Source organism: Malaclemys terrapin, chromosome 1, assembly GCF_027887155.1.
Source record: "Malaclemys terrapin pileata isolate rMalTer1 chromosome 1, rMalTer1.hap1, whole genome shotgun sequence".
Lineage (NCBI taxonomy): Eukaryota > Metazoa > Chordata > Testudines > Emydidae > Malaclemys > Malaclemys terrapin.
Window position 1 is genome coordinate 110442453 of NC_071505.1, and position 21789 is coordinate 110464241.

At 44.6% G+C, this 21789-nt stretch overlaps 2 protein-coding genes across 4 annotated transcripts in view; one reads left to right on the top strand and one right to left on the bottom strand.

The window, feature by feature from the left end:
- Window positions 1-21789, top strand: part of WNT5B (Wnt family member 5B) — a 98416-nt gene that overhangs the window by 50861 nt on the left and 25766 nt on the right. Inside the window, exons 1-2 of one of the 3 annotated variants that reach the window (XM_054035259.1) lie at window positions 4640-4703; window positions 11314-11385. The exons of 1 other annotated variant lie outside the window; for it this stretch is intronic. The gene's annotated coding sequence lies outside the window, so the exon portion shown is untranslated. Of the gene's footprint in view, window positions 1-4639; window positions 4704-11313; window positions 11386-21789 lie in introns of those variants that run through there. One more of the 3 variants, XM_054035267.1, reaches the window with a different exon arrangement.
- Window positions 963-4631, bottom strand: FBXL14 (F-box and leucine rich repeat protein 14). Its single transcript, XM_054035238.1, has one exon. The coding sequence runs from the start codon at window positions 4012-4014 to the stop codon at window positions 2812-2814; it is 1203 nt and encodes a 400-aa protein (XP_053891213.1). The 5' UTR covers window positions 4015-4631; the 3' UTR covers window positions 963-2811.

Consider the following 21789-nt stretch of genomic DNA (forward strand, 5'->3'; position numbering starts at 1 on the left):
GCAACAGGAACATTGCCATCTGTCTTAATTTTTTTTTTAAACGTTTTCCCCCCTAAAGTGTCAAGTTTGATCTACTATACATCACTTTACCCCATGTCCCTTCATAACAAATTTGATCAATTGCCGTTTACCCAACCCCAAAATGAACTGGTACCTCAACATTAATCTCTACTTTCACTCAATTTATCTGAGCAAGTCAGCTGTTCTCATATACGATACTGGTCCTTCCAAAAGGAAGCAACGCTCTCTTGTAAACTTCTAATTATGACATTACTCAACATCCTGCACAGGATTGACCAGACTCCCCATTTCCTTTTACTCAGACCAAGTCACTCACTAAAACAAGAGCACAGGCCAAATCCTTCTATAAGCTACACACCACACTTCTTGCAACCAGTAGACAAGATACCTACCTTTAAAAAACCAAAGACAACACAGATACAGCTTTTTTTCAAAAACATACTTCATATTTCCTCTTTTATTATATAAATATCAGTTTAACCTTTTACTGTAAGAATATAAAATGTTTTAAGAGGATCTTTGTTATTTTTTATACAAATTCACAAACAGTACAATTAATCCATAGGGGTCTCTGGGTTTGCTTTAACTCTATGGTCTGGCCTGTTATTGTGGAGGATTTGAGATTCTGAATTTAAAAAAAAAAAATCAGTAAAGAAAAAAGGCCAACATTTGTTTCTTTAAAAATTCATCAATTATTCTTCCTCTTTAAAATAATAATTAAAAAAAATCTAAAGAACCAGCTCCATTTTACTGACAGAACAGAGATAAGACAGATGAATTTCAGTCTCCTCCCCTTCATATCGCAGCCTCAGGCCCTGCAGGCCTGTTCTGCTCCTCTCCCCACTTACAAACAGGAAGCCTCACACAGTGACCTTTTTTTGTAGGTGAATTGGAAGGGAGAGGGGAATATTTGCATATATATATATATATATATATATATATATATATATATGAAACTGAACTTGCATTTCACACATTTCAATACCCCAATCCTCAGTATGGATTTTCACATGTTACACATGTTTCTGCTAGAGGAATAAAAATGCAGAAGCACAGTTAGATCCCCAAGCCCCAGTGGAGAGGGAGGGAGAGGCACAGTCAGAATGTGAAGGTGGGGCATGTTAGGGAAAGCTAAAAAAAAAAAAAAAAAAAAAAATCAACCAAAAAAAAGTTACAAACCCAAGGGGCATCTTTCCAGTCTAGGCACAAAAATGTTTCAGTCTCAAAATCTCTTTCTTGTAAGAATTCCAGGGCTTTTGAGAAAAAAGTAACAAATTAAAACGAGGTAGCCAGACATTATATATATATTTATATATATATATAGAATATATTCAGCAGAAAAAAACGTACTTTAAAATCCACAAGAACAGCAACTTCAAATGTCTTTAAAAATAAAACCATGGAAGAAAATGAATACTGAAGAAAGAAAAGATGAGAAAAACTGGGATCAGAAACAGGATGTAAGCAAGGGGAGGGTGGTGGTGGTAAGAGGCTGTTTTGTAGTAGTAATTTTTTGTACGCATTTCAAAATAAAACCACGTCACAGTATCTCAAATGAAAGCAAAAATGAAGCTGGAGATTCTTTCTTAAGTCCCCTGGATAGATAGGAGCTTGGTCATCCCCTCTGCCCCATTCACCCCCAATCCAAAGGGGAAATGGATGTGTGGCTGGATATGTCTTTATCCCCACTTCCAAGAAAGAGGAGGAAGAGAGAGAAAAATGAAAGGGAAGATGAATAGCTAAGGTGACTCCATCCCTCCAGTGCAGGTGGGACATTTGAAGAGACTGGGATCTGTCTTCTTCTCTATTGGGAATAGGGTAAGGGGGAAATGGTGTCTTCACCCCCAGTACAAGAAGGAGGGAGAAGTATTAGGAGTCTACCTTCAGCCCAATGCAGGGAGATGGGAAAAGAGTGGAGGGTCTAGGCTCTCTCTCCAACCACAGTGCAGGGTGCAAAGGAATCATGTCCTTATACTCAACTCAGGAGGGGAGGGGACCAGTGTAGCTCTCTCTATATCCAATGCACCGGAGAACTGGTGTTGTGGGAGATTGTATCCAACCACAGGGCAAAAGGGGGTAGAAGTGAAGATGAGGGTGGGACTGGAAATTGATGGAATATGTATAGCTGGGAAAGGCTATTTCTGTCACAATCCCCAGTTGGGATGGGGAAGAAAAGAATTGGAATGGTATGACAAGGGGGTGTTTTTGTACCCAGTGCAGAAGGACTGGGGTCAGTGGATATGGAACATGTGGCTAATAAGCTGCTTTTTTTTTTTCGGGGGAGGGGGGGGGGAGGGAGGGCAGAGGGGTTGTTCCCATTTCCATCCCCATCCCCATTCGAGAAGGTCCCTATTCCCAAAACTGAGCAGGACTGGAGGTGAATAAGAATGGGGGACTTTCTTCATCAATCCCTAGTGCATGAGGGGGTAGAATCATAGCTGGAATGGGGAGGGGTATCTCCAGCCCCAGTGCATAAAATTGCAGGCCTCTATCCCCAATGCAGAGAAGGATGAGGAAAGGGGTAATGTATTCCCAATGGAGGACTGGTGATGGCATGGAAGAAATGGAGGTTCTCTCTCTTCCCTCTCCTGCCCCAGCCAGTGCAGAGGTGGGTAGGTGGCATGGAAAGGATAGGGGTGGGCTCTCTCTATCCCTCCCTCCTTCCAGTGCTGGAGTAGGCAGGTAGCATGGCTCTGTGTGTGCCCTCCCTCCACTCTCTCTCTCCTCCATTGCAGCAGTCAGTCAGTGAGTCCCTCCAGAGAGATGGAGGTCTCCAGGTGCCCCCTCCTCTCACCTGACCTTCTCACTCTCAGTCATTTGCCAAAGTCCCAGGTTGAGCACCTTGAGACAGGGCAGCTGGGTGATGCGCTCCAAGCCCCGCTTAGTGATGCGGGTGCAGCCATAAAGATCAATGCCTGTGAGCTGGCTGAGGTGCTCTGCAATGAGCTCCAGGCCCTTGTCAGTGATACGGACACATTGGCCAATGTTGAGTGTGCGGAGCCCATGCATCTGACGCACCATACGGTTGATGCCCTCATCGCTGATGTGGCAGGAGCAGAGGGAGAGGGAACGCAGCCCATCCAGGCCCTGTGCGATATAGGCTAGGCTCTGGTCCCCCACCTTGTCACAGAAGGAAACATCAAGGCCCGAAAGGCGCAGGCTGCCCATGGCCAGATGCATGATGCCGGTGTCGCTGATGTTGTCGCAGGAGCGCAGGTTGAGGCTGCGCAGGCTGCTCATGTGGGACAGGTGGAGCAGCCCCGCATCTGAAATGCCCCCACAGAAGCTGAGGTTGAGCTGGCGGAGGCGTCCCAGCCCTCGGGCCAGGTGCTTTAGTGAGAGGTCGCTCAGCTTCTGGCAGTCCTGCAGCGTGAGCTGCTCCAGGCCCAAGCAGCCCTCAGCTGCACTGCGGGTCATGCCGGCCAGGTGCCCAATGCCCACGTCAGAGAGGTGGCGGCATGAGCGCAGGTTGAGGCTCTTGAGGCGCTGCAAACCCCAGGCGATGAGTAGGAGGCCGGTGTTGGTGATGTTGCTGCAGCCGCCCAGCTCCAGCACCTCGAGGCCCTTGAGGTACTGGGCGATGCGGCCCAGGCTGCTGTCGGTGATCTGCTTGCAGAGGCTCAGGTTAAGCGCCCGCAGCGAGCCGATCTCCGCCACAAAGGCGTGGCCCAGCCCGTTGTCGGTGAGGTTGTAGCAGCCGCTCAGGTTGAGGCTCTCGATCTCCGCCATGCCCTGGATCACGTAGCTCAGGCTGCGCCGCAGCGACAGGATCTGCACCCGCCGGATGCCCCGCGCCGCCAGGCTGGGGAAGAGCGAGGGGTTGGCGCGGCGCAGGTGCAGCTTGGCCTCCACGCCCCGCCACACGGAGCGGTGGTAGGCGGCGTCCCGCCAGGCCGTGCACACCTGCGCTGCCCGGCCCTTGTCCCGCACCTCCAGGTACCCGAAGATCATGGCCAGCAGCTCCGGGAACAGACACGAGATGTGCGTCTCCATCGCACACCCGGGCCCGGCCGCCGCTCCCGCCGGGTCCTCGCTGCTCGGCTCCTCCGGGCCGGGCCGGCTGCCGCGCCCGCCGGATCCCCGCTGCTCGGCTCCTCCGGGCCCGGCCAGCTGCCGCTTCCGCTGGGTCCCCGCTGCTCGGCTGTGGCTGCTGCCGGCTCCGGGGCCCTCACATCGCCGCCCCGTGTGACAGGCCAGGGGGACGCTGCTCGCGGAAGGGGCCCGGCCCGGCTCTGGGGCTCCGGCCGTCGCCTCTATCCCCGCTCCGGGCGGGCCGCGCTGCGACCCCCGCGCTGCTGCAGCCGGTGCGGGCGGGCCGCCCCGTGCCGCATTGTGCCGCCTACCCCGGGCGGGGGCTCCCGGAGGCTCCTCTCGGTCCCTGGTGCCGGCTCCGAACCCGCCGCCTCCTTTGTCTCCGAGCCGCCTTCCAAGCCCCGCAGCCCGGGGCCGCCCGCTGCCCCGCGCGGGGGGAGAAGGGGCCGCGCCGCCGATACCGACCCCGCCGCTCTGGGCCCAGGCTCCGCGCTGCCGCCGACGGGATCCGCCTGCTTCGCTCCTCCGCGCTGCGCTCGCCGCTGGGCCCAGGCGCCGCGCTGAGGCCGGGGGGGAGGGGGGAGAGAAGGAGGCGGCGCTGGGCTGGGTCTGGCGACGGCTGAAGCCTTCTCCTCCCCCCCAGCACAATGGTACGATCCGGAACACTCCGAGCCGTCACCCTGGAAACAGCGCGGCCCATTCTCTGCGCTCGCGGATTAACCCCTTCCGCGCCGCCCCTGCCGCCTCCCCGGGAACTCCCGGCCGGGAACTCCCTTCCCCCACAGCCAACCTAGACCTGGCGCCTCTTCCTCTCCCGGCGGAACCATCCCCCACCGGGCCGCAGCCCAAGCCCCCGCTCCCGTCCGGCCCAGCAGCACCCCCGGGACCCAGACTAGGGGCCTGGACACGGTCACCGAAAGAGCCATGCGCTGCCCCTGCCTCAACGCTGGTCTCTGCCCGCAAGTGTCCCCAGAACCCCCGGAGAGCCCCTCCGTCTCTCACGCTGCAGGGCAGCGTGTCACCCCCCCGCCCCCAACACTGCCACTCCTCGCTCCCGGCTGCTGGCAGGTTAAGGTCACAGCTTCCAACACCCCCCCCCCCCCCCCCCAGCAAGGAAACGCCGTAGCCATATGTCTGGGCAACTTCAGCTCAGCTGTAAGGGCCCCAGCCGCCCTGGCTTTGTCTCGATTTGGGAGAACTAGAGCCCTGGTGTAGGCAGGGCAGCTTGTGTCTTAACAGGCCTGGGCCTCTGGGTTTCAACTCGACCAGCAAGCACGTGCTGAAGCACAGCCTGCCCTGTCTGCGCTAGAGTTGTTAGGGGAGGTGCTAGCTAACATGGCCTTTAAAAAAAACCCTTTTCACCCTTGTCTAGGCCTAATTTCCCATGAAGCTGCATAGGAATATGTGAGCTGAGAGATTTGGTTAATTGTATATCAAGGTGACATTAAACCACAAGGCTGGCTAGTACATTGGCTCCACACTAGGAAGTGAAACAAGGACAGAAATTTGTTTTCAGCAATGGGGCATGTGAACAAATATTGAAAGTGGTGTAAGTGCTAATGTAGACCAGGCAGAGGTCATTAAAAGGCATTTCAAGAAAGAGTGCTCGAGACTTGTATTTGCCCGGTCTTAACAGACTTTTGTGCATTAGTAAACAGTTAACATGGGTGCAGCTGCACTTACGTTAAAAACAGCTTAAGTGCTCGTATAAGCCAGATAAAACTTTTTTCAAAACAATTTCAGAAAACAATATTGCCTTTTTCTATTGGAAAAGTACAACAAAATTCCCAGTGGGTCAAGGGAAAGCCTTAGGACTCATTTTTAACACTGTTTTGGTAACTTACTTTTTAGCACATTTAACTAAAACACTAATAAAACTGATCTGATTATTGGAGCCTAGATTAATTTAGATAATTTTTTCACATCTTAGCTCATAGAGCCAAGAAGCTCCTATGAGCCTGGCTGAATTGATAGCACTAGTTTTAATTATTTTGTCAGTGTCTCCAGTGTAAAAAAAGGAATTTAAACTGTTCTCAGTACTGATTCTGGGGAGATAATTGGTGAAAACCATTTCACCAATGGTTATTTCACCTAGCATAGACAATTTGCAGTCATAAATTAAGATTACTATGAGAACCATCATTGATGCATTTCCTGATTTGTGTTCACAGCCATAAATTGAACGTTACAGTTTTATATCTGTTTCCCTTGGGACTTTTTGTTTTAGGTAAAAGGGGAGATTATAAAGCTAATCTCTCTCTTGATTTGTGCAGTTCCAGGCTTGACTATTAAATAACAATGAAATAGCTGCAAAACACCCATACTCCTATTGATATTATAAATAATACATTATTCTGTAGTTTATTGATAGCATATTCACTCTAAATTCAGAGGACATTTTGCACTGCACATGTGTTAAGCCATTTTTAAAAATATTAATTATAATAATAATTATTCTTTCTGCATGTTTGCTAGGAAACTAGTTCTTGGTGATGAATAGTCACCAGGAAATATATGGGCCCTGATCCTGCATTCTTATCCACTTACATGATTTCCTATATTAACTTGAGTGGGTTTCTGCATGGCCATATGAAGTCTGTTATAGCAGATTTTACTGGGTGTTTGGGATCTAAACTTGTAAAATTTAACCCATTTTTGTAGTTATTAGTTGGGGGAAAAAATCTTAGGCCCTCATTCTACAATATGCTCATCCTGGGGGGACCGTAACATGAATGTGCAGCCCCACTGAAGTCAACTGGGCTCCTTGTGGCTATTTCCTGTGTGGATCCGTCAGCAGGATCAGGTCCTTAGGTTTTATCTATTTTACACAGGAAAGACTATTTTCTACCCTCTCCCTAATATTAAATATCCTATGTGAATAGATTTTACTCTAAATAAATATAATCCACTTTTCTGTTTAGAGCAATCAGAAAACCTCAGCCGATAAAAGAGATTTTACATAAAGTTGGGAGCAAATTAAAATGGATTGTAATGGGAGTCCTGATACATTAACCATTCCAAGTGCATATCATGGTATATACTATATGGGCCCAATCATGCAACCCTTATTTATAAGAATTGTTTTATTAAAGTCAGAGAAACAACTTGTATGAGATGTCTGCAGGATTGAGCTCTATGCACATTGGGCAAAAGATGAGAGAAACAGAACATGGAATGGTGACATTACGGAATGTTGGGATAGTTGCCTTACATAAGTGGCAAAGCTACAAGTGAGTTATGTGTCATCCTGAACGAATGTCCATGTAACTTTTATATCTTTATATTATAGTGTATTCCGTATATGCCACACTTGTTACAGAAAAAAAACTATCCTATAAATGTTTTTGTGTATTTTAATTACTATTTTTCAATTCCTCTACCTTACAAATTAGAGTGGTAGAAAAAACGACCATTGAAGGCCTAAAAAATTACTTAAAACAGTATTTCTATCTGGTATTGGGGTGTCATGATTTTAATATAGGCCATCTGTGACTAACAAAGGCTACAAACAGATGATGCATATTCTTGGAGAGCCTGAAATCTCTTTCTCCCATGGCATGCAGCAAGAATCTTTAAATCCTGGTTGTCCACAGGGTATCAAACCTTTTAAGTCTCTCACGGGTCTAAAATTGACTAATTCTGGGCCTTGGACTGGTTGTAAAATTTAATCCCTGATCCACCATGTTTTAGTAGGGGGGAAAAGAAAACATTTTTATAGTAGGTTTTTATTTTATCTAAAGGATGGCTGTTTGGAACCACTCAGAGTTTTAAAATATCAGTATGCAAGTGGAATGGTCAAAATGCACAATAAATGCAATTTATCACATGGTTTCCTCTGTTTAACCCCTAGTTGCAGAAATAAAGACATTCATGCCATGTTTGTCCTGACCTCATGTGGTACAAATGTTTTTACCACATAGATGGCTAGCACCATCTCCTGATAAACTGCATTTATCAAAAACCTCATAGGCACTCTGACTGCTGATCTATCCCCTGGAACTATTTTTAACATTCCAAACCCTTGAACAACTCCAAACAGTCACTATCTCTTTTTGAAAGGACTTAACGGATAAATGTTTCATTTCCCCCCCACCTCCCGATACCCCCAAATTACACTGGTGCAGGCTGGACAGTTTTTATTGGCAGTTGTTCAGGGTGATCTGTATAACTGGATTGTGGCTTCAGCACTTGTGAGTTATTCATGCTGATAAAACTGCACTGTCATGTATTCCATATCTTATATCACATGTGTGGTCATGATATCCATGGACTTTTCTGCAGTTCTTGTCTTAGCCTGTCCCTATTTGTTTCCCTTGCCTCTTAATTCATAGTACAATATTCTCTCTCTCTCCTTCAGGCATGGTTCAAATGAAGCATATAGTAAAGATAGTGAATAAAGGTCTGGTCATAGGTTGTACTCTTAGGGTATCCCTTTGGGGGTGAAGGTGGGTGCCTCTCATCACAGACATCCTTCTCTAGCCTCATGTGTCTCTGTAGAGCCAGTTTAAGGTGCAGAGTGTGATTCTCTGACCAAAGTCCTGGGGGAGAGGAAAGCAACCCTTTATTAGGCATTAAGCAGTCCAAAAAAAAGGTAAGGGCAAACTAAATAATGCTCCATAAAACAATCTGGACTCCCCCAGCGGTTCCCCAAAAGATAAGAGGTCAGTAGTGTCCGTGAAGGGAGTTTGGGCCACTCACTCTCTTGTGTCCAATAGGACCCAGGCTGGGCACCCTGCAAACAAAAGGGGAAACAAAGGGAAGAAGGTCTCCCTCTACATCTTCAGAGGGTTCAGGTGGCAGATGCTTTTCAGCAGCTTTGTGGGTAAGCAGCCCCTATTCTATGGGGCTAGAGAGCTCTGGCTCTGCTTCCCTCTGAATGCCATCCTGCCCCAGGCTTGGATCCTCCTTTCTAAGGAGACTCCCTTTCCAGATTTGACAGGCCTCATAGGTATGCCAGGTTGGGCTGATTGTGCCCAGAGGAGCTCTTTGACCCCTTATTGATGGGAGGAAATGTGTCCCACTACATATCCCTGTGCTCTTTCCCTGCTTTCACTCCAAGTGATAGAGCTCCAACCAGGGATATGGAAAAAATCATCCTGAATTTAGCCACAGAAATTTCCCAATTGATACTAGCTCTCTTGCCAGTGCATGGTGGCTGCTGTGATTCCAAGGGAATGATGGCACCTATTAAACTATTGGCAGCTATTAAAACAATAATGTTCTGCAAACCCTTTTCTTCCTTTTGCTCTCTATCACTCCCATTGAACCCTAATCCAGCTCCTAAAGCAATGTATTCCCCACCCCACCTAGCTGACACTAATCCAGCCCCTAAACTAACTTCCTGATAAGCTCCATTCCCTCTGACCCAGCTCCCTATAATGATGTTTCCATCTTCCTTGCTTCTCTTCTAACATTCAGTTTTTCCTTTCCTCTTCCCTTCAGTCACCAAGCCCCAACTATTGAAGGGCAGTCATTTGATTCAAAGGGCCAGCAGCTTTCCCCAAAAGAGCAGAGAAACCTGCAGGAGTCTCTCTCTCTCTCACACACACTCACTCACTCACACTCTCTCTCTCTGTGGTGGGTATAATAGGCCAGGGACACCTGGGCCGCAGTGGCCCCGGCCCTTCCCCAAGACCCCCACCAGCTTCTCCACTCCACACCCTCTCCTGTCCTCGCTTCTCGCCGTGTCCCTCCTCCTAGGGATGGAGGAGTGAGAAGGGATGCGGAGGGCTGGTGGACTGAGCAGACTCAGCCGGGCACTGGGGCCTGCGGCTCAGCAGGGGAGCAGGACCTTCAGGGGCAGGACAAGCTGGTGTTAGGGGGACGGCAGCTTGGCCTGTCCTGACTGTGGCAGGGGGGCTGGCAGCTCAGCCCGGCAGGCACTTGGGGTCCGGGGGATGGGAGGGGTCGGCGGCTCGGCCTGGCACTGGGGGAGGTCAGCAGCTCAGCTCGGACTTGACCGGTGCTGGGGAAGGCCGGCGGCTCGACTCAGTACAGCGCGGCGGGAGGGTGGCGGCAGCTGCTCAGCCCGATGTGGCTGGGGTGGGTGGGCCAGGCCTCCTCCAGTCGCAGGGGCCCCTCAGAGTCAGGGCTTCTCCTTTTCTGGGAGTGGTTTGGGGCTCCGGCAGGGCCTTGGACAGGGGGGCAGGGCCGATGGGCTTGCCTCCCAAAGCAGGGGTTCACCCGCTGCCCACGTGCGCGCGCACGCACACACACAGATGTAGGAGTTTAGCTGAGTTTCTGTGATTAGTTGATGTTAACTTTAACTTTTCTATCTCTTGAGATTTCCCCCCATGGATATTTGTTCTCTAAGCGTGGGACATTTCTGCAAGGCCCAGTGTATACTGAGGAAATTTCCCTCAATTTTAATTGGCTTGAAAAACCAGATAAACCAAATTTAAAGCTGGCTGGAATTGTAGCATAGACCGCACTCCAGGTGGCCTGAGCTGTCTTTAGCAAACCAATTTCAGAACTTCCTTCAGCAGGTTTCACCTGGAGTCTAGTCTATGCTATGGCTGCAAGTGGTTTTAAAGTTGGTTTAGTTAAACTAGTTTTAAAATGAATTTTTGGGGTAGTTTTCCCAAGTAGACCAGGCCACAATGCTCTTGTAGCACTATGACAGTTACAGCCAAAGTTGTTCTAATCACCAATTCCTGACATGAACTAGCAAAGAGAAGGCACTGACGTTTCATGGCACTGGTATTTTCTGGAGGGTGTGTCTTGGAGACCATTTGCTACTCTTCCATTTCACAGGCTAAGTTGACCCCATCCATACTGACAGGGGTGCTGAGAGCTATTAAACCAAACTGTAAACCCTGTATATGATGGAAACCACTTCAAGCCAGGGGGTGTGGCAGCACCCCTGCTGCCCTTAGTTCTAGCACCCAGGTGTACTGAAGAATTTTCCTACAGTTAATAAGGTGGTAGAGGAACTGCAGCTGGTTAAGGTGGGGGTTCCTTTACTTTCATCTCTTAAATGTTCAACACAAATGATTCTGTATAATACCTCTGTACTGTAATAAATAATTCCATGGCAGAGGTCTCTAGGATTAATAGAGATCTGTGCCCATGAATGCAACCAGGGTGATTATGTACTGCATATACATCAGAGCAGGATCTGTCAGATGGGTGGATTACTTTTGGAATCTGCATTGTGCATCATCCCACTTGATCCTTTTCCTGGCCAGCTATTATAATAAAAATATATAATCAGACAGTGGTTTTTTGGGATTAAAACATAATGTTCCTCTTCTCTTGCAGACTTTTGTTCTAAATATCAGATCACATTGAAGACTTCCTGAAAGAAAACCTACAGATTTTGTGTGTGTGTGTGTAAGTGTAATACAGATAATACAGTTATGATATGTTAAGGGGCTAAAAATTAATATTCTCTATATTACATTTTCTCAAGTCTGTCCGAATGAAGTAATCGTGATTTGCCATTTATCGACCTGTTTCAGTGTTGATAGAATCTTTCAACATACAGTTCACTGTGGATGTACAATAAGGTTTTGGGGCAAAATTCAGACCTGATATCTCAGTGCAAACACCAGGTTTAAATTTGGGGCTTTTTTGAAGGCAGTCGGGGACAAGGTTTGTTGTTAATAAGTGACCTTGAAAAAAAAAATCCCAATACTTCCAGGAGATACAGGACTGAGAGCCAGGAGTTACATTGCCACCATGTTGGTATGTGACTAATGCTGCAGTAATATACAGGGATCAAGCCACATATAAATAAAAAGACAGGACAGTGTGATGAACAAAAATATATGATCCAGGAAATTACAATTAAATGCCATGGTACACAGGAGATGTGCTGCTTGTCTGTTACTGTGTGAGAGGATGGTATAGTGGTTAGAGCAAGGGACTGGGCTCTAGGAGACTTGGGCCATGGGCATACGCAAGTCACTTCACTTCTTGTGTGTTATTTTCCCCATGTGTAAAAGGGGACTTATGAGGCTTAATATGTTAATATTAGAGGGAAAATTCTAAAATGGAGTATGCAATCCCAAACTGCAACACTGATAATTAATTGTAGTAGAAGCCACGAAAGGGTTGTGGCTGTATCTTTCTTTCATTCTTGGTACCAAAAAAGGCTAAAGAAGGGGAAAATGACTGATGTGGTAAGTATTAATGGCAATGTCTTGAAGAGTAAACAGAATGGACGTGTAGTAATCAACTTCAAGGAGGATTGAATCCAAGACCTCCATTGCTAAAGCATAAGCTTCTGCTACTTGAGCTAAAAGAGTAGCTCCTGTAGTTGTAGCAGATTTATATCTTCTGTGGACCAGTCACTCGAGGGGACACACAACACACATTGAACAGACCATTACATGACTATACAATCTGCCCCTTCTGGGATGGGCTGCCACCGCCATCTAGTTCAGAATGTTACAATAAAGGGCCAAACCCAGCTCTGATGTAACTCCAGTAGATTCAGTCCATGCCAGTGCAAATGCCCAGCCAAGCCCCTGGTCACCAGTATTGGCAAGCCATCGGAGGAGGGGGTTGTGGCAAAGCAAAGTGTCCTCCACTTCCCCTCTGCCAGAGAACTTGCCTGCAGCTGGAGCAGCCCCAATATTGGGCAGTACCAGCTGGGTTGGGGGCATGGGTGGTCCAGCTATCAGTAGAATTTAAAGTTGCTCCCCTCTGGCAGAACTCAAGGGAGTGCATGCACTAATACCAATATCCACCCTTCCCCAGGTGAATCCTTCCTGGTGCACATGGGACCACACTGGTACAGGAAGGGATAATTCACACATTAGCAAGAGTGAGGCTGGCCCATGGAAGGATTACATTTAACTCTAGAGTTTTTAATGTGTGGTATTTTCCTGTCCCTGGACTACATGCAGTAGTTAATTTTAACTATTAACTACTCCCTCTCTGGAACAGAGCCATCAGTACATTTCCCAATAGTAAATCACATTCTAAAATTGGCAGTTCACTGGAATTTCATGAAGTTATGTCTCCTGCCCAATAAATATTGGCTCCATACCACGTCTCAGAGGAAAGCTGAAAAATAGGGCAGTACTACTCTGGGAACTTACTGTGAAAATCAGTCACAATTCAAGCCCAGTGTGAAGGAAGAGCAAATACAAACTCCAAGTAAAATATACAAAATGCTGTCTTAAACTGACCATGGGGTTTATATTAGCATTGGCTAGGGGAAGCGTGGTTTGACACCTTGTTCATAAAAGCAATAGTTAATCCAGAGGCTCCTGGTGTCAAATCTGCCAGGCTATCAGAAATTCATCACTGCAATTCCTGAGAGGCCCTGCAACAGAGATAAGTGCCATTCAGAAACTGTATTCCCTGATGCTTCGATTCTGTGGTACCTGGAGCAATCTTGGTGCTTGGCTTTGAGCCGTAGAATAGCCTGAAACATGCTGCTTATCTTTGTACATCAGAAGTCTTAGACATGCTGTTTGAAGATGTAGGTGTATGCAAAATACTCTTCTGTTTACAGTGCATTCATTTTATGTTAGATCATGCTTTTCCATAGGACAAGCCATTTTCGTGTAAAATGAGAGCACAGTTTCCTTCAATCCCCACCACTCCCAACTCCCAAAATGTGTGTGTGAAGGGAAGGGCAGGCTACAAATATTTGTTTCAGTTCAGTTTCTTTGTCTGCAAAATGACTGATTTGTGTGAAAAAGCAGATTTCTTTCCACTCTTTCACCCGTGAGCGCTTCCATTTCTTCCTAGCCTTGTTAGCAGTGGTGTTCAACCCCTTTTGCCAGCACACCCCAGTGTATGTTCATCCTGGTCTTCCTGGAAGCAATGAATGTTCTCTACTACTACTAAGATTATTCCTTAATACCCTGAAGCAGAAAACACAATCACACTCTTTAGACACACTGAAACTTGTGAAAATATTTGTGGAATGACTATGGGTACGTGAGACTAATAATAATCCTTTGCATGTTTCTAGCACCTTTCATCTGAGCATTTCAAAGCTCTTTACAACCATTAGTGCTTCAAGCCTCACAGTACCCCTGGCTAATCAGCTTAGTATTATCCCTGTTTACCTATGGTGAAAGGGAGGCACAGAGAGTTTAAGGGCCTGATTTTGAGAAGTGTTGAGCACGTGCAGGTTGACTTCATATGGAGTTCTGGGTATCCAGCACCTCTGAAAATCAGGCCCGAGTTGTCTCCAGCTGGACACCCAAAAATATAGACACTTGAAATCACTAGATATTTTTGAACATTTTAGCCTAATGCCCAGATCCTCACAGGTATTGATGTACCAAACTTCTACTGAAATGAATATGAGTTAGGATCTTAAATACCGTGGAAGATCTGGGTGTAAGTGACTTTCCAAAAGTCACATGCTTAGTCTCTGGCAGGGAAGGCCTATAGCACAGATCTCCTAGTTCCCCATCCAGTGTTTTAACCATAAGGTCAACCCCCCCCCCTCTGTTTCAATGGAGACTAGAGAGCAATGGCATTTTAGCAAGTCAGTTGGCAACCAAACTGTATTTTACTTAGATTAGGTCACATGTTTCCATCTAATCCCCGCACTGAAAATGCCCAGCTTCCTGTTTTCCCCTGGTTTTCCCAGCAAGACATATTGAATATGCAGATGTGCAGGCGCACACACATAAACGTGCTTTCCTGGAAGCAACTGCTCAGACTTTGTTCTGGATATTTGTTTTACCCTAACTTCTCTAATCCCCAAAGTGATATTAAACAGATTTTTTTGTTTAACCTTTGCATGAAACACACACTGTCTCTCTCTTTATGTTTAAGACTATGTGGTTTTAGTTACATTTTGTTAAATGTCCAGAGAGCTCCCTGCAAGGAGCATCACATAAATGAAAATATAACATGATTATTATGTGCAATACACAAATATATTCTCAATCACATCCCACATATGCTTCCCCTAGAAGATGGTCTCGAACACACACTGCCACAGTTCTCAAATATTTCCATGTAATAATAAATAACCATGTTAGTACTGTGTACTTATACAGTGCTAGTCCCCAAGGACGTAAAAATGTTTACAAAGCTTGGTAAGTGTTATGGGGGAAATGAGGCACAGAGAAACTAACCAATTTGTCCAAGGTCAAAGAGCAAGACAATGCCATTGGGAATAGAACCTAGGACTCTTGACTGCCAGTCTCCCCTCTAACCAATAGGTACATTACTTCCCATGTAAGGAATCTCTGGGTGCAAACAAAAGGTACAATGCTTGCCAGCTGAACCACACACAGGTAGCATCAGAGAGAGACTAAAGGACTTTCCATTCTAAAAAACAGGCTGCAACCTAAGGAAAGAAAAATCTCTACTAGCTGTAGTAATATAAGAGAATATATCCCTACATAGGAATTCTTTCATTCTCCAGCATACAATCCAAAGCACAAACTCATCCACTGACACAGGCACAGGCTTGTTCTGGACTACACTGTCACACAAACCACATGCACGTACACACACATTATGAAATGCAACCCTCCTGCACAACAGTAAGCATCTCTCCCTGCCTCTGCCAACAAATGACCCCTCCCCACCACTTATCTCCTGCCTCAAACCTACTTTATTTTCATGGGAGAACCCTTTATTCCAATGGAAGAACATTAATCTTTATTTGGTCAACAAAGCCAGCTTGCATTCCAGATGAATAGTCATTCCACCCACAGAACTTCCCCTGTCCCTTTCCATCCATCATATTTAATATTTCATTAACCAAGAAGAACAGAAGTGTACAAGATAATCATGGAAGAAATCTTCAATATTGTCAATGACCTTTTGGATGACATTCTGAAATAACTGCCTTCCAAGATTTTTTTTTTTTTTTAATCCTTATTTGAGTTGTTACCCACTAAATTTTTGTGGGGGTGTTTGCTTTTCTTCTAAGTTAAAGGTCATAATAAACAGTTTTATTAAGTTTGTGGAAAAAATTATCTCCCACAAGTTAATCCCTTGTGTTTGATAATTTTCTGCCTAGACATAATTCTGAATAGGGAATTAATAATAATAATAGATTACATTTATATAATTTTTTTCATATAAGGATCTTGAAACATTTTATAAACTATTGTAACACCACTGTTGAAATAGATATCTCCATTTGGCAGATGGAGAAACTGAATCAGAGTCTCTATGAACTAGTGCGTCCCAAAATCCCACAGCATATCAGAAGACGTGCTAGGAATAAAATCTAAGGGCTTGGCTCAAAGGCCCCTGCTCTTACCGCTAGATACACAGGGTCAGATCCTCCACTGGTGTAAATAAGCATATTCAGTGGAGCTATGATTATTTACACAAACTGAAGATCTCACCTTGTATCTCGTAGCTGAGACTGCCAGCACAACTGTAACTTGAGTGTCACGAACTAGGAAGTCTAATGATATCGTCATTGTACTCCCAACACACACATTTCCATTTCATTGTGAATAAGAATTACTCAATAACACTTTCTTTTCTTCCCCAAGCATGAGTATGACAGTGTGGTGACATTTGAGGTATGAACATAACCAAGATTAATTTTGGACCAACAAATAATAGAAATCTAAACATCCTTTTCCAACATCATTGCACCTAGTAAAGGAATGGCAAGTATTTTAGATCAGTACTCATGGGCTGCAAAATGTAGGCACTATAGATCATATTTTCAAGTGCTCAGCGTCCACAGGCTAGGCCAGATTTTCCAAACAGTTCAGTTCTCACTTAGATATCCGTTTAGGCTAAATTTTCCAAAGGGGTCCGTACCTGGAAATTCCTGTTATGGCAATTATCGTCTGATTTTAAAAATTGCTTGGGACCCCTATGTGCAGAGCTGTTTGGAAAATTTGTCCACTTATCTTGGTGCCTAAACAAGAGCCTGAGGTCTTTTGAGAGTCTGGCCCCAGTGCGGAATAATAACTGCATCCTTAAAGTGTCCCTATGGTTAGATGAGCAGTTCTGCCAGAACGTTATCATATCTGCTGAGTTCACTGGTGTAAAACAAATTTTCGTTCCTCTTAGCCCTGCAGATCCAACACAGCTGTGAGGGGAGTGAGCTGCATTCTATTATGGTTCCTGCAACACCCGCAAAGCTAGCAGTTCACACCTCATGCTGATGGGAGAAGAGCTAGATGTTGAGCTTCTGAGTGTATTTACAGCTCTGGCAGTTAAAAAAAAATCTCTTTTGACTAGAAAACTGAGCAAACTGGATCTGACAGACATTGAGAAGGAAGAAATATGGGGGGAAGTGCACTGGCATTTTTAGTAATTTTTTTAATTTAGCTTTGAATTTTCCTTTCTTTTGTGTCTCGAAGAACAGAAGTTTAGAGTCTGAACTTCAGAGAAGGGTGTACCAGTTGCCACGGCAAAAACCTTACATGTGAAATAGCAGGTACTTGTGTGCAGAGGTGCCTTTTCGTGAGAGTGAATTCAGGTGTCTGTACCCATGCCCATACGCCTTAATGTTAGGTCTTGTCTGCATGACAAAAATGTACCGATTTAAATAAATCAGTTTAGAAACTGATTGAATTAAATCAGTGAAACCCAATTGTGTGAAATAAACTTATTTCAGTTTAAGGGTTTGTCTATACATAAATTAGTACCAAAATAACCTTATCAGTTTTAATTCACACTATAAGTCATTTTGGTGCAAATCTATGTATGAACACTCTGTGGAATAAAAGTGTCCTGTTTCAATTTTGTCAGCTCTAAATAGGGTACTTTTGCTCTGAAATAAGAGTGTCCACACATTGACTTGCACAGAAATAAGTAATGGTATGAATTAAAATTGATTTGGTTATTTCAGTGCAGGTTTGTCTATAGATCTGTCATAAGAGTGTCTCTTACTGATTTAGCTTAAGTTGTCTCCTTACCAATGTAAGCTAAATCAATACAAGATCATTTTAAACTGAATAAGATTGTTCACACAAATTGCACTGATTTTAACCGTAGAGGTTTCCAAACTAATTAGTTAAATTGGTAAAAAAAAAAAAAAAAAATGCATGTAGACAAGACCTTATTTGTAGTGCTTTGATATTTTCTATAAATTCTGTTTATACTAAAATCCTTATGAAATATGTGGTGCAAATAAGGTTTTCTTTGCTTGGGAAATTGCCTGCCTAGTTACAGTAAATGTATGTAACTAGGTAAGATTAGATAACTATAGCTTTAATTCCAATGTATTTTCTTTATTACTTGTGGGGTTGAGTGCTTTGTGTCCAAGCAGGAATATTGCCTAACCAATGGAAGGATGATTGGGTGGCCAAAGGATGGAAATGGAAGACAGGAGATCTTGATTTTAGCCACAGTTCAGCAAAACATTTAAGTACATGCTTAACTTTAAGTATATGCTTTAGTGCTTTGCTGAATCAAGGTCATTATTCCTAGCTCTGCCACAGGCTTTCTGTGTGACCTTAGGCAAGTCACGCAACCTTTCTGTGCCTCAGTTTTCTTATCTGTAAGATGAGGATGATAATACTTCAAAGAGGTGTTTTGGGGATTACCTTCTTAATGCTAGTAAGGTTTTGTGACTATTATTATTAATTATTATTATTACAGGGAGTTTATGGAACTATTTCTAAAGATATTAAAGGACAGAGAGAGAAAAATTACATTGAAATAGAACTGATTGTGGCTTAATATTTTTCATGGTTATTGGTAGCTATAGTCATGTGTCAGGAATTACTGGTAGTTGTTTTAGTAAAGGAAACAAATGGGAGACAACTGATCCCTCTGACTGACACTTACAGATAGTAACTCTTTGTTTTGAGCTTCTAAATGCTTCTCTAGGCTGTTCGCTCATGGGGAACTTGAAGCCATATAACAACAGCAAAACTCAGTACCTTGTGTACTGTACACTCCTTGCTATTTCACAGAGTTAATACAAATTACGGAACAAAACTCAGTTGAGATATGTGAACAGAAACATGGAGTATAATTCTGTGAGATTCTGGGAAGTGTTCAATATCCTCAGCACCTACTGACTTCAGTGGGAGTTAAAGGTCCTGAGCACCTTATAGGATCAGGGTCAGAAAACACCACTTGAAGGTCATCCAGCATGTTCCTCTTGTTTGACCTGTTCTTGAATCTCTGCAGAGAAGGTGCATCACATTGGGGAAGCTATTTCACTGCCCAGTTGCTCCTACTGTTAAGAACTTTGCCCTAATATCTAGCCTAATCTTAAATGGGGACTGCTATACTTGTTTTCATGCCAGAATTTGAGTTTACATTTCTGTATTCTCTTGCAAATATTGTGGCCATCACTAACCCTCTAGCAGAGCAGGGAGCTGCATTCCTTACACAGCTTGAGGGACTGATGGTATCAACTGTTGCAGGTGAAACATCAGCTCTGAACTCAGGTGTTGGCAGGCAAATAAAGGAAGAAAATATTTTCCATGTTGCTTTCTTTCTAATGTAATGTGTTTTCCCTTTAAAGTGTTTAATCCTCCATATAAATTTAGCACTTGTGAAAGAGCCAGATATACTGCCTTGAGGACTGGACTCTTTTGTGCAGAGAACACATATAGCATTGGGCAGCAGCAGTGAATGGTTCCCCAACCCTGTCCTATCTTATGTTTCAACTCTGACTCGATGTATCTCCTGTCGGGTGAGAGGGGAGTTCTGAAGCCCTCTGAAGAGGGGTTAATTAGTACAAATTGAGGTGGTTTTTGTGAGTGGAAATTGGATTGTGACACCAAACTTATGTCAAATCACCAAACAGCCATCAAATGATAATATTTTGTCTTTTAAAATGTATAGTGTTCAGTAATTTTTAGAAAAAAGAACAGGAGTACTTGTGGCACCTTAGAGACTAACAAATTTATTGGAGCATAAGCTTTCGTGGACTACAGCCCAGAAGTGGGCTGTCGTCCACGAAAGCTTATGCTCCAATAAATTTGTTAGTCTCTAAAGTGCCACAAGTACTCCTGTTCTTTTTGCGGATACAGACTAACACGGCTTCTACTCTGAAACCAGTAATTTTTAGACTGTCCATAAACATTTTATTACTGATTTACAATCTTAAATGATTTATTCATTTAAATAGATGAAATTAAGATGGTTGTGAGTCCATGTTTAAAGCTGATATGCTGCTCTCCCAGAAACCAGGGAGTTCTCTCAGTAATAGGAATAATGAAGTCCAAAGTGTGGGCAAAATGTGCCCCATCCAGCTCACATGTGTCTAGTCCAGTATTTCTGATTCAGGTCTTCTACTGGACCCAACATACAACTGTGGTCTAGAAGACTGAGCACAGAGGTGGGAATTAGGTGACCATGAACCTCATTCTCTGGGAAATACCTCGAACATAAGGGGGTTCCCAGGATGGTGTACAGCTGCCAAAATGATTCTGTGCTGTCTCCCCTTCCCAGCCCCTGAAATTGAGAGCATGGCTAGAATTTACTGAGTTCTGCTTTTCTTAGATAGTGGGCAGCTCTAGGAGAATGTTACAGTTACAGCAGCCCTGAAGTTGCTTTAATTTAAGCAGGAGGCTGGGCAGGCCCCAAGCAGGGCCAGGAACTGGGTAAGAGTAAAGATGTTTTAAAGCTACTTTGCCTGCCACCCTAATTCCTGTGCATGGCACAGGAGTGAAAGAACAGGCTATTGAGTTTAATCCTGACTTGCTGTGTGACCTTAGGCAAGTCACTTAGCTGCTCTTTGCCTCAGTCCCCATTTGTAGAAGATGGTTTACCCACCTTTTTAAATGCTTTGAGGTCTGGGAAGATGGTGTCATGTAAGTGTTAAGTGATTTTTTTTTTATTACCATCCACTTCTCTGGCTTCAACATGGCTGATCCAGCCTATTATCTGGTCCTTTTTTGATTGCTTTTAACAAACATGTTTTCTCACTATTCCTTTCCATTCTCTTTCCCTGGTTATGCACCTCAGAGACAGCTGTCACAGGGTATGCTGAGTCTGGCAGGTATATCTTGGCATTTTCTGGACTGTATCTGACCTTAATGACAGTGAAACTAAATAACACTGACCAGAGGAAGTATGGAGAAGAATAAGGTTAAAGTAGCAGCAAAGTAACAAGGAAAGGAAATGTGGATGTGCCAGAGAGGCTGACAAGTGCTGAGATGCAGAAAAAGGTAGCATATGAGCACTTAAAAAGATAAAATACTACAGTGCACAAGTACCAAAGGAGACAAGAAGCAGTGTGAGCTGGAGGAGTCTGGCAAGAATAATAGCCCCTTTCTCTGGAAATGGAGAGATTGTGTGGAGAAGCAATTTAACAAGGCAGGGAACGCCACAAGACAGCCAGACATGGAGGATCTGTGTCTGGGGATATTCAACAGATTTTTATAATACCTTGGTAAAACCCCAGCTGGAGCTGAAATAATGCAGTCAGCTCTGGTTGCTGTTCAGTTAATAATAATTAAAGAAAAGACAAAACAACAAACTTAGCTTTCGAAAGATTTATAAAGGAGAATCCACTTAGGCCCAAGGAGCTGGAAGTTCAGTAATAATAGCTGAAGAGTTCAACTTCAGCAAGTTTGGATGAAGAGTACAGCCCAACACAAGATGGAGGAATAAAAGGTGATTTAAAATTCTGGCAGGTGGAGACACTTTGGCCTTGGGAAACTTAAAATTCGTTAGTCTCTAAGGTGCCACAAGTACTCCTGTTCTTTTTGCGGATACAGACTAACACGGCTGCTACTCTGAAACCTTAAAAAAAACAACCTCTCCACTGGTTCTAACATCAGTTCAGTTGAATTGATGGTAGCAACAAGGCTCTTGAGCCCTTAGCTAAAATGGCAGTAAAAATAAATCTGGCTGCTGGAGCCTATGGCT

Coding starts and splice junctions, on each gene's coding strand:
- FBXL14 (XM_054035238.1), bottom strand. CDS start 4,014: ATGGAGACGCACATCTCGTGTCTGTTCCCGGAGCTGCTGGCCATGATC.